The 13,201-nt window shown below is 35.2% G+C and overlaps 1 protein-coding gene across 4 annotated transcripts in view; it reads right to left on the minus strand.

The window, feature by feature from the left end:
• The window catches only part of USP47 (ubiquitin specific peptidase 47), a 123,407-nt gene that overhangs the window by 10,367 nt on the left and 99,839 nt on the right, over positions 1-13,201 (minus strand). For all 4 annotated transcript variants that reach the window (XM_030831406.2, XM_070046142.1, XM_030831405.2 and 1 more), the window contains 5 exons: positions 12,290-12,497; positions 9,952-10,067; positions 7,809-7,928; positions 5,334-6,111; positions 199-374 (listed from right to left, as the gene is read on the minus strand). In XM_030831406.2, coding sequence (XP_030687266.1) covers positions 199-374; positions 5,334-6,111; positions 7,809-7,928; positions 9,952-10,067; positions 12,290-12,497 — 1,398 coding nt within the window. The remainder of the gene's footprint in view (positions 1-198; positions 375-5,333; positions 6,112-7,808; positions 7,929-9,951; positions 10,068-12,289; positions 12,498-13,201) is intronic.

The raw sequence follows: 13,201 nt of genomic DNA on the forward strand, positions 1-13,201 counted from the left end.
TGGCACACAGTTAACATTTAACAAATGTTTGTTAGATGAATGGAGAAAACAACAACAAAAAAGCCAAATAACCACTAAACCTCAGGGACAAATTATCCTTTTAGGGTATCCATTTCACCTTATTTGGAAGTAGTGCAAGATGTTCTCAAATCTATCATTTAAAATAGACTCTAATTATTCAGAATTATTTTAATCAACCTTATTGTCATCTGAAAATGATGAAAGTGTCTCATTTAGCCGGACGCTCTCAAACTCTTGATTGCTGGCATACACGCGAAAGACCTTGAAGTGAGAGGACAAAACTCCAACAAAGGGCTCTAAATGTTGTTTGAAAGCAGCCAGAGTAATTCTTTTATCAACATGCACCATCAACCCTAAGCACACACACACACAAAAAACAGAAAAAAAAGGTAAAAGAAACCTCTTAGAGTATAAATAAAGCAGATCATATACTTTTTATTATACTGTAAGCAGGAAAAAGTACCTTTTCAGTTATTTGACTTTTAGCTAATATACTACATTGAATGGACAAAAATGTGGGCACTGAGCATATGCTAAGGATAATCTGACAGCTTTAAATGTTCTGAGATATTTAAGTGCTTATTTGCTTACTTATTTTGGCTGCTGAATTAAAAACCAAACTTATAGGAACTCTCTTCAAATACACACATTTCTAGATCTACACAGCAGTAGTGTGGGCTCTGGCTGCGTCCCACCCCTACCTCTTCTGCTTTCTTACTAGCTGTGAGACACAGAGCAAGCCACCAGCCTCTGTACCTGCATTTTGTCATTTGAAAAATGGAGCTAATAACAGTACCTACCTCACAGTATCTCACTGTAAATTCAATGAGGTAATATGTTTATAGAATAGTTTCATATATATATATATAAATCGCCTCAAAAATTGTTAGTAAATCTAGTTCTGGGATTTCTACTAGAGAAAAATGTCAAGACTAGCATATGAAGATGTCTGTTTTATCATGTGGTTGGTTGGACTGTAACAGAAATAATATCTAAATGGGTCAGAAACTCCCACCTCCTCCAAGCTTCAGTTTAAGCTCTGTTGGCATTATAATAGTATTATCTTTCATGGGCTTTTTTTCTAATGCTTATTAATATTTTGTCCTTTATAAGCCACTCATGAGGATACTTCTGGAATATATTTCTATTTACTCTGGTCTTCATATTCTAGTAAAGAGCAAAAACTTCACTCATTTATCTTTCTCTTGTAACAAAGCAGTACAGAATGCAAGAGCTGCCATGCAGCCTCAGGCCCATGGTCTCTTTGCAGCCCTAAGGCTCTCTCTAGGGCAGACCTCAGTTTTCTGTGAAATTTACATGAAAGGTTAAGGATAAAACCCTAAAACACTCCTGATTTCCATTCTCAGGTCATCCCAACTCAGGTTGATGAATTTTTCTAAATGGATTTTTCAAATAATGTCTATTTACTATTTTCCTGGTTATAAAATACTGGTTCACTAGAGAAAATGTGACAAGTATGAATTAGAAAACATAGATAAGGTGATGAACTTTATTTACTGTATATATCTTTTGAGGCAGCATTTCTTTTAATTTGTTTAAAATGTCAGTTTCTAAGCTTTAAGGAATGCTCCTAAATGTTAAAATCTAGCTTTTGGCAAACAAAACTCTATTATCCAGAGAGGGACTAAATTTCTTGAGAGAAGGGTGTAATGAAAAAATTTCTTCATTAGAAATGAGAAGCCTATGGCTGGATTTCAGTTTTGCCACTTCAGTCTGATAAATAAATGGCTGTAGGTAGGTCATCCAATCTTTCTGAGCCTCCGTTTTCTCACAGGATTATTACGCCAGTCTCATTGATTGTTGTTCGACAAATATAGTAAATTCTAAGGCATTACTCAAATAAAAGCTATCACTGTCATTTTGGTTTCTCTCATAACTCCTAGTAATGTTGTATCATAGGAAGACATGAATGTTTGTTGGTTATTGATATAGTCCAATATGGTGATTAGGACCAAGTGTTCTAGAGTTACATGGCCTGGCTGGAATGAAGTCCTGGTTCCTCCTCACAAATTAGATTTGTGACTTTGACCTAAGTTCTCTGTACTTCAATTACCTCTATTATTAAATGAAGGTAACAGTATTTATATCTCATAATGTGTTTTTGGGTCAATACATGTAAAATGCTTAACATAGCACTGACAAAGTGTTAGCTTAACTGATGAGCTATAATTATTTTGTAGTTTTACAGAATACCATCATATCATTTTTCCTATCTACCCCTTCATACAGAAAAGTTCAGTCTCTTCACAGTGCAACCTCAAAATAGCCTCAAAGGCTTTTCTTTTTTCTTTCTTTTCTTTTATGTATTTCTTGAAAGAGGTGGTAGCCAAAATTGTACAAAAAAGTTTCAGTGCAAATACACTACCATTTTTATTACTTTGGCCTTCCTGTTTATATCCCAGTGCTTGAAGACTACAACTAGGTCACACTGGGACAGTATTTTCAAAGACAGGTTCTATACTCCCTGAAACAATTCCTGGATTATAATGAATCACTTAAAGACTATCATTTTAAGTGCTGTTTGGTAATTATCTAAATGAGTTGTCTAGACGGTGCACGGTATACCACTCTTCAGATATCAAATTCTTTGTTTAGCTATTCTACCTTGCCATTTCATCACTCTGAAGAACTTGTATTATTACGTATCATCCATGTTTCCCAGGCACCTACTTTCAGATCCCTGTGGAACTGTGACGAAGCAGTCTTACTAGAGACTCCTTAAACACTAGGCTGCTGGCTATCATCCCCACTCCCTTTTCCCTAAGCCAGATTTTTAAACATGAAAAGGCATTTTCCAGGATTTTCACTTTTTCTTTTCAAACAAACCTTCTGTATGGCTTCTGAAAGCCTAAGTAATTTGTAGAAAATGGTTTCTCTTCATCACATTTTTTTTTTAAGTTTCTTTGAAGTAAGCTTCAGGCAAGATATAAACTAGAAATTCTGAATTACATAATCTCAGAAGGATGGAAGAGAGCTGTCAGTTTGGGCATTTGGACAAACAACAAAAACATATCAACATTGGTGAGATTTAAAATAATAAAAGAATAAATAAAATATAAGACTAAAACCAGCCAGAGAATTAGCAGGACAAGCAGGTTCAAGATACAAAATCTTGAATACTATTTCAATGAATGCTAGTAAATTAGCCCACAATGGATTTCTAAAAAGGTTAAAATGGCCAGCAATCTCCTTTGCAAAGATTTCATTAAGCATTCTAAGATGGAAATGGGACCCTTTAGACTATGATTCTAAATATTCCCACTGAATCCTTCCTACCACTGAAACTCTCATGCAGTCTAATTTTCAGCACATCTTTCAAAAACAAACTCCTTGAAAGAAATTTCTAACCTTTTTCCAAAGAGAAGCTACTTTTAATTTCTGCAATGCCCTTGAAGGGTTGAGGATGGTAAGAAAGCAGAGTAGGTACTAGCTATTTTTCCTGTACTATGACGTGAGGTAAGCAACAGTGGTAGCAGTGAGGAGGTGGAGGTATGAGTACTAGGCTTACAACCAGAATACCTGAATCTGATCCCAGCAGTGTGACTAACTAACTGTGTGACCTCAGGCAAATTATTTAACTTGTTTGAGCCAGTTTCTTCATCAGTGAAAAGTGTCTAACAATATCAATTTCACACAGCTGTTGAGAACTAAATGAGATAACATGTTAATAAGAGTTATAAGAAAAAAACTCCATAGAAATATAAATGAAGCATTACTATAATAGAGCTTCTCTATCTCCATTTTAACTCACTAATCCACATTTTCGCACTTGAGTTTCTGCAAGATATAGGTATGGATGTCAAATAATTACATTGTTATTTGGACCTAATTAATTAAAACCACAAATTTATGTATTTTACTACTGATTTATGATTTCTGCCACTTTTTTATTTTTTTGTGTGGTACGCGGGCCTCTCACTGTTGTGGCCTCTCCCGTTGCGGAGCACAGGCTCCGGACGCACATTGGCAGGAGGACTCTCAACCACTGCGCCACCAGGGAAGCCCCGCCACTTCCTTTTAAAAGATCTAATTTTGAGACTACAAGTATCCTAGCATTTAACTAATACAGTGGTTGTTTGTGCACCTTCTCTCCACAAGATGAAGCATAAGGCTGCATCTTAGTCATCCTTACTTCTGACAAATACATATGGCCTGGCACCTGGCATGTATTCAGGAAATAATAATTGTGTGGGTGTATAAATGGATTGATGAAGAGTGGGCCTCTCTTCCAAAGTAATAGGAGCAAATGCATTCAGTTAGAAGCCTTAACCTCTAGTAATGGTTCCACTATTTACTAGATATGTATGTATTTTTGGGAAAGTCATTCACCCTCTATGAGTTTCAGTTTTCTTATCAGTCAAATGAGGATATCATTGTTTGCTTTATTAATTTCAGAAAAGCTTCAAGTGAGAACAAAAAAGTGTTTTGAAAACTAAAATATAAAAATATAATGGGTAATATTAATATTTGCCTTTCAGACTAATGCAAAGTATTTAGGTTTTCAGCTATTTCCCTTTTATACTTGAAGAAAGATTTTGTATCTTGAACCTGCTTGTCCTGCTAATTCTCTGGCTGGTTTTAGTCTTATATTTTATTTATTCTTTTATTATTTTAAATCTCACCAATGTTGATATGTTTTTGTTGTTTGTCCAAATGCCCAAACTGACAGATCTCTTCCATCCTTCTGAGATTATGTAATTCAGAATTTCTAGTTTATATCTTGCCTGAAGCTTCCTTCAAAGAAACTTAAAAAAAAAAAAAAAAACCAAAAGAAGGCCCTTTCCTTTCCCTGACTTTTCCGGTTGTGTACTTTTCACGGGGTGTAGGAAGGGTGCAGTTTGGATTAGGTGATGGAGGAAAGGGAAGGAATGCACAAATTAAAAATTTTTCTAGGCACTGAATATAAAATTTTCTAAAGTGTCTGGCCTTTTTTTGGTATATTATTTACTATTTAAACTAATTCTTTTTTTTTTTTTTACTTAGTACTGTTATCATACTTCTTTCCTTTTAAAAAAAATTTTTAATTCTTTTCCTTTTTTTTTTAAAATCATCTCACAAAAGTTGTGACATCATTACCATCACAGGCATAATGCACAGGTCTAAGGACACCGTTTACTATAACTGCATCAAAACTGAAAGCAAAGGAGAGAGAGGATAATCTTATAACCCAGGAAGCTACAGGTAATCTTAGGACAAAGCATCTCTTAGCTGATTCTTAACTAAAAATTTAAATAAACTGATAAAAAAAATTAAGGCTGTTTCAAGGAGCCTTTTTCTTTTTAAGTACATACATTTATGTCCTTCCCCAGAACTTTCATCTGCAGCATAGGGTTCTGCTTTGAAATACATGTACTGTATTTCTCCCCTACTCTTGCCACTCTCATCATATTCACTGTCCGTTCCGGAGTCTTCTTCTGCTGTATCCCATGTCTCCTTTTTCCCTTCATTCGCTTTAGTTCTTCTACTACTCGTGATGCTATGAGAGTCAAGTCCATTAGCCAAAGGGATTTGAGCATTATCTGCATTGCACAAAGTATCACTGCTATGACTTGAGCTAAGAATATCACTGTCCACTGAACTTGTACTCCTGTCATTATTCACATCTGAATCTGATCGTTCTTCAGACTGAAAATTTTCAGGATCGGAAGTCTGAATATGCTGTTCAAGTTCTCTATTATCCACTGAGGCTGAAGAGTCCCTCTCATTGAGAGGTGATTCAATGTTTTCAAAGTCACTTGTCTCAGTACTTTTGCTGCTGTCCCCATTATCTCCCTCCTGCTGCTGTTGCAGTGACAAGCTTTTGAGTTTTTCAGTGCTTTCTTCTAGAATAGCTTCCACAGACTTTAGACCCCCTGCAGGTCCTTTGACTCTTTCACAGTCATCATCCACATTACCAGAGTCACCCCCAGCTTTCTGGTATGCTGTCCTTTTGGAATAAGATCCTGGAGATTGTTCAGGTAACAAAACAAATAATCTGATTGTATTTGCATGCCGATCCAGGAGTTTCCATAAATGAGAGTCTGTAAAGGCCATCTGGTAATCCAAAGTCTCAGAACTTTCAACAAACACCTGAACAGTAAGTCAAAGAGTTATATTACATCATTAATTTTGGTGACATTCTCATTCATTATAAGAATAATATCGCATCAGTATAAGACAGTGCACAATAAATTATAAAAGTTGAGATGATAATGTTTCTAAAGGACACGCCCATTGTTTTTGGAGACTAAATAAAATAAATATTATGTTCATATGTCTTTGTAATTAGCCATAAAACTGCTAAACAAATATCTTGTTTATCGGAAAATGTATGAAAACATCTTGGGAATGCAACACCAAAATCCAGGTTATATAAAAAATTTAATGGACAAATGACTTGATTCTAGAGCAAATTAATTGCAAGGAAACAAACATGTAAGGAAATCTTTAGATTAAAATAAATTTGAGAGATATTATGGACTTTATTTAGATCCTGATTTGAACAAACAAATCTTACTGAAAAAAATTTTTTTAAAGATAATCAGGGAAATTTGAATATTGACTAGGTATTGGTTGATATTAAGGCATTTCTGTTAGTTTTTTAGGTATAATAATGTAATTGTGGTTATGTTTTTAAAAAGAGTTCTCATCTTTTAGAAATATAAATTCATATTGCTTGTAGATGAAATGATATGATGCTGGGAATGTTTTTCAAATAATCTGGGGGAAGTAGTTAGTTAAATATACATGAACAAGACTTGATAATTATAGAAGCTGGGTGATACGTACATAAGGGTTCATTACACTATTCATGCACTTCTGCATATGTTTGAAATTTTCCACAATAAATTAAAAAAATGAAATGCATATACATAAATCAGGCAATTATGAGTAGTATTTTGAATTTTACATAAAAAGATTATTATTCAATAAATGTTATAAATCAGGACTATCAGCTAACTATTTAAAGAAAAAAATAAAGTTAGATCCCTCCCACTCCTTACCCTAAAACAGTATTAGGGTGGATTGGCGATTTTAATGTTACACACAAACACCACACAGAAGTACTGGAAGAAACTAGGGGTGAATAAAAATTACACATCAGAATTAATAAAATACTAAAAAAAAAAAAAAAAAAGAGGCTAAATATGATAAAATACCAAACTGCCCTAAGATGAATGAGACTGGAAATGGTGATAAATAAGAAAGACAGCAAATGAGGAAAATTTGATACAATTAATCCAGAGTAAACCAAAGGCATTAGGAATAAAAACATAGGAAAAATGATAAATGATGGAACACATAATGATATCAAGAGATAAAAACAAAGAGATCAACATGAACTTTCTCTTTTCTTACAGAGATAAATGAGTAGGAAAAGGGAATAATGTGGGGTGAATCCAAGATAGTAATTTTCTCCACACTAGGCATGCTTCAGACTTTCACCATGAAGTACTGCTTTATGGGAGAAGCTCAAGAATGAACAAAATTCAGAGAACATAATCATTGTGACCAGAACTAGTCATGAAGGCTCCACCAAAGGAGGAGGACTAATCTTGGACTTGAAACAAACTGTAGGAAGAGGGGGAAACACTCCAGGAGGGGCGGTGCATGAACAAGGCAAAGACGAGAGCCAGCAAGACTGACTGAGAAGACAGAGAAGCAAGATGTGACCTGACTACAAAAGGAGGGTAATTATTGGGAGGATGTGAGAACCCAAAAAGTAAATTTCAGACAGATGGTGAGTGGCAGCATAGAAAATAGTCATGAAAAAATAAAAGACATACCTTGTTACTTCTAAAAAACCCTTCAGCTTTCAGGGTTTTACTGGGCACAGTGAGAAGACGCAAATCATTGTAGCAGCGTTCCAGCACTATTCTCATTGTTTCAGCAGGTAAATAGATGGCCTATAATGAAAGTAATTTAATTAAAAAGTGCTCTTTCAAGAATAATTCTGCTTGACTTGGAAATATGGGAAAATGAGACACTGCTGAGTTCTTCTTAAAAATAGCAGAAAGAAAATTAAGAGAAAAATAATCTTAGTAGAGGTTTACAAATTTTTAAAGAATCTATGGGAAAAATTATTAGTCCCATCCATTAATTATGATGTAAATTAGGAAAACAGAGTATCACTTATAAATGTATGCTCTGAAACTATTTTAAAAGTAACAATTTTTCACTGAAAGTTCTATTTCTCCCAAACTCATGAAGTAAACGAGGTGATTTGATTCCAAAGAAACTGAGTAACTGACTTTGAGAACTGATGTCAAACCAACACCTGTTTAACTTCTTGACTTTGGATGAGTTCTTCTGTATTCTGTGAATAGTTGTTAATACTTTTTTTACTAAATCAATTTTCTTCTGTGTAAAATGAGATTAAATTAGTAGGTAAATTTTAAAGTTTTCTAAAATTCCATGTCCTAAATTTTTGGTGTTATTTTATAAATTTCTCATGAAATGAGCAGATAAAAATAATTTATATTTTATAAAACATGTTTTGTTTTACAGCTAATGATAACTAATTCTCAGGCATCCTTGTTATACTTTAAACACTATATTTCTTGGCATCCTGTTTTCTCACTGTCTTTATTCTTAGACACATTTTTCCCCAACAAAATTATCAGCTTCTTCAGGGAAGGAAATGCATGTGTTTCTTTTGTACTACCTCAGTGCTCATATTCTAGATTAAACTGTAATACAGAGCAGTTACACTAATGCTGTCTTTTTATAAGTAATTTAATCATAAACTATGACTTCACAGTATGATTTGTTTCCTCCAATTATTACTTTGGCAAATTGTTGGAAGTCATTTTTTTCAAACATAAAAATAATTAAAAACGAACTTCTATATAATACTTTACAATTTTTTTTCCCACAAAAAGAGCATTTATTTGTTTTGTTCATGTTCACAACAACCCTGTTAAAATAGGCATTAAAAAAACCCAGATGAGATAAAAGACAATACTACCATAAAATGAATGAATGGAAACTGGAAGTTCCTTGACTTGCGATTTCTGAACAATTTCGACCACACCAAGGGAATCTTAACCTGGGGTTAATTTTGCCTATGTTTGTGTGCTCAATGTTCTATAGTGTACAAGACCCCTGAAAGGATAATAACCATTTCTCTAGAGTGGAATAGTTTTTTTGTCTAAGGAAATGTGAATGTTTCGTCATCGTATTTTTCCAGTTCAAAAATTCTGAATGAGCCTATGCTATTTACCACTAACTCACATAATGTGGCTAATATTTGATTCATCACCTTTCTCTTCTACTTCTATTCATCTATCACTGTCTTTCTGGTTACCCAAGAGTGAAACTCCTTAGGTCTTCTGTGCTCCTGCCTTGCTCCAATGTTTACCAATCACAAGTGCTGCCAATTCTATTTATATATTCATTCTTACAATCGCCACTTCTCTCATTTCTGGTCATAACGGCTTCATCTGAATTATTTCAACAACCTCCTCATCTATGTTCCTGAGTCCTCCCTCAGTCCACTGGGAACACTAGTCTAGTGTTGCCAGAATTACCACGCTATAGCAGAGCTCTCATCATACCACTGCTGTACTTAGAAAAATAACCAACCTACTTCCTACTGTTTACGTTAAACAGGGCCCAAACTTTTGAGTTTACATTTAAAAACCCTCCATGAGATAAAGTGAACTTGTTTTCCAGGCACGTACTTCACAATGATCCAGCCAAGCACACATATCATTGCTATGTGCACTTGCTTCACACTCCTTACCTCCACGCTTAAGTCAATCTGTTTCTTCCATATGCAGCATCGTTCTCTCCTAACCACAGTTGTCTCCTAGCTATAAATACTGGCTCCTTGAGGTAAATATTGGTTCCTACATCTTGTAACTATCACACAGTGCTTTGTACGCAGCAGGTACTTAAAAATATTCATTGACCAATTTTAAAACTTACCTTTGAAATAAGCTGTTTGAACTCTGTAACTGTTTGATTTAAGTAAGCTCGAACAGTGATAGGAGCAGCTACAGATTCTGCCTTTAGATCAACAACATGAACCTTCACCATCACTTCTGTCCCATTGGAAAAACATAAAAACCCAATTGGAGGTTATTTTTTAAAAGGTATTTCACATGAGCAATGCATTTTAAATGTGTTTCTAATAGATGGCAAAGAAAATATTTTTCTAATTATCAAGATGGTAGATGTATATGTTATACATGTTAAAACTTTCACAGTTTATCACATTACAAATATATATAAAGAAATAAAAAATGAAGCTAATAAAAAAGTTCTTATAGATCTCTTTAAAAAATGACAAAAGTCAAAATGTGACTTTTAAAAATAATTGCTTTGTTTCCTTATAAAACATTAACACCACTGCCAAATTTATCAAGCATATTAAAAGTACATACCCAAAGTTCCAAAATACAGACCAAAACCACAACACTAAATAAATGTAAATAACTAGAGAATGCACAACAAATACTAAAGGGGACATAGCAGCCCTACTTGCTTTTGACAACCTTCATTAAACAATTCAAGACCTTGTTCATAATCAAAGACGACTTCTCCTCAAAATAATATTCTCTATATCCTATGGAAATTTCAGCAGAAACCCTTTGGATTACATGTTTGTTTTCTGACTTAAATTCTTCATGTTACAATTTATTTACTTATTATTTTATTTTATTTTATTTATTTGGCTGCATTGGGTCTTCGCTGCTGCTCGCGGGCTTTTCTGTAGTTGTGGTGAGTGGGGGCTACTCTTTGTTGCTGTGCGTGGGCTTCTCATTGCAGTGGCTTCTCTTGTTGCGGAGTATGGGCTCTAGGCATGCAGGCTTCAGTAGATGTAGCATGCGGGCTCAGTACTTGTGGCCTGCGGGCTCTAGAGCACAGGCTCAGTAGTTGTGGCACATGGGCTTAGTTGCTCCATGGCACGTGGGATCTTCCTGCACCAGGGATCAAACCTGTGTCCCCTGCACTGGCAGGCAGATTCTTAACCACTGTGCCATCAGGGAAGTCCCCATGTTACAATTTAAAGCCATCTTCTCCTCTCCTATTTTCAGGAGATCATTATATAACTTAACTTTTAGTCACCAGAAAAATAAATGATCTTCAAACATTGGATTTAGTAGATAGTTATTCTCCAGCTTAACTGTTTTAATCTCTTATATGTAGTATATGTCAATACTCCATTTTCCCCCAAATGTTACTAATCTAAATCTGAATAAATATTCTGCTAAAGTCTTGATTATTAATGAATAAAGGAGATTACTTTACAAGGTTTACAATCCACAATGACATTTAGAATTCTCTTTTTAAAAAGTGGGTTTTTTGCTGACCCATGTTATATTTTTATCATAGTTTTTACAGTCTAGTTCAAAAATAATCTGCAGACACTTCCTTGGTGGTGCAGAGGTTAAGAATCCGCCTGCCACTGCAGGGGACATGGGTTCGATCCCTGGTCCAGGAAGATCCCATATGCCGCAGAGCAACTAAGCCTGTGCGCCACAACTGAGCCTGCGCTCTAGAGCCCACAAGCCACAACTACTGAGCCCGCGTGCCACAACTACTGAAGCTCACATACCCAGAGGCTGTGTTCTGCAACAAGGGAAGCCACTGCCATGAGAAGCCCACGCAACGCAATGATGAGTAGCCCCCACTTGCCACAACTAGAGAAAGCCTGCGCGTAGCAACGAAGACCCAACGCAGGCAAAAAACAAAAAAAACAAAAAATCTGCAAGAAAATGCTCCAAAGGGACTCTTTACAGAGAGAGCGGAGTCTGACTAAAGGAGCTCTTGAAAGAATACCACACTTAATCTACTTTGGAAAGAAGAGCCTTCATAAAAAGGAGGTGTATAAGATCCACAGAAGAACAGAATTTGAGTTATGAAACCATAACCATAATAAGGTCTTCAAGGAGACCCTGAAAAAGAGACTCTACTTCTGAGACTTTATGGGAATATACCAGGGTCTTCTCTATAAAAAGAGAGGCTGGGGCAGGCGCAGAGGTAGGGAGGGAGGACGATTTAGTACTGGAGAAGAAAAAAAAATCCCACTGAAGACTATAAGCCAGTAGTTTTGTTGTTTGTTTCTTAAATTTTGTGTATAGCTTTTTGGAAAGTAATCTAGAACTTAATTCCAGGTTTGTTGCTGACTACTTCCCAACCTATCAGAATTATTCTACATTTTAAGAACATGTAAAAAATTTAAAAATAATTTCTACAAACAAAAACTTTCTTATGAATATTCTAAGTCCTTTACAACTCAGAATACCATGAAATTCCTTACCTCCGGGTTTGTAAGACTGGAAAACCTGATCGGGTCTTCTTGTCTCCAACAGCAGATCAAACATGTATGTTGACTTGACTCCACCCAGTAAAAGTCCCATTGGTGTATCTTCTTCTCCTTCATATGATCGTTCAAGATAATCATGAAACTCATCATATTTAACAAGACGACAGCAATCCATAGGTATCACCTCTTCTAAATCCATCATCTAAAAGAATATAACATCCGAGGAAAAAGAAAAAGAAATATATAGTATTGATATTTTAGTCTGATGTGTAACTGTACTAACAATAGGTCCTAACAAACAATAAAATCCATATATTTATGATTTGCATCAAAGCTCAAAGGCACGACTTAAAGGGTATTTTAAAATAACCATAGTTCATTATCCCTCAAATTATACGACCTATGCACTAACATATTTTAAAGACTTTTTTGTTTTTACAAAAGTTAACATTCTAAACTTTAGATGTACTCAAAATTAATGCACTGTAAGCTATTGCTTTATAACCAGTCAGCTGGAAACATGAGGGGAAAACAACCAACTAGAACATGCATCTTTTGTTATCTTAATACAATTTGGAGAAAAACTGGTAATTAACGTATCTAGTAAAGATCTCCCTAAGCAAGGGAGGATAGCATGCCTTGTAGAGACACCACAAAGGTCATAGCTTCTGTCTCCCAAGTGCTACCCGACTCCTCTCTGAACCATCCCTTTCAATCTTAGCCTCCGGAACACCAACAAATTGGGCACAGGAATTTCTGTCAAAAATTTTCCCTCTAGTACATGTCACTAGTAGATGGCATACCCTGGATGCAACATCACTTTAAGTGGGAGTTGAACCTCCTGGAGAAACATAGTAGGATTGCTTAGAAGTATTCAATACTCATCTGAGGTTTGTGATTACAACT

The sequence above is a fragment of the Globicephala melas genome, chromosome 8, assembly GCF_963455315.2.
Source record: "Globicephala melas chromosome 8, mGloMel1.2, whole genome shotgun sequence".
In the NCBI taxonomy this organism is placed as follows: domain Eukaryota; kingdom Metazoa; phylum Chordata; class Mammalia; order Artiodactyla; family Delphinidae; genus Globicephala; species Globicephala melas.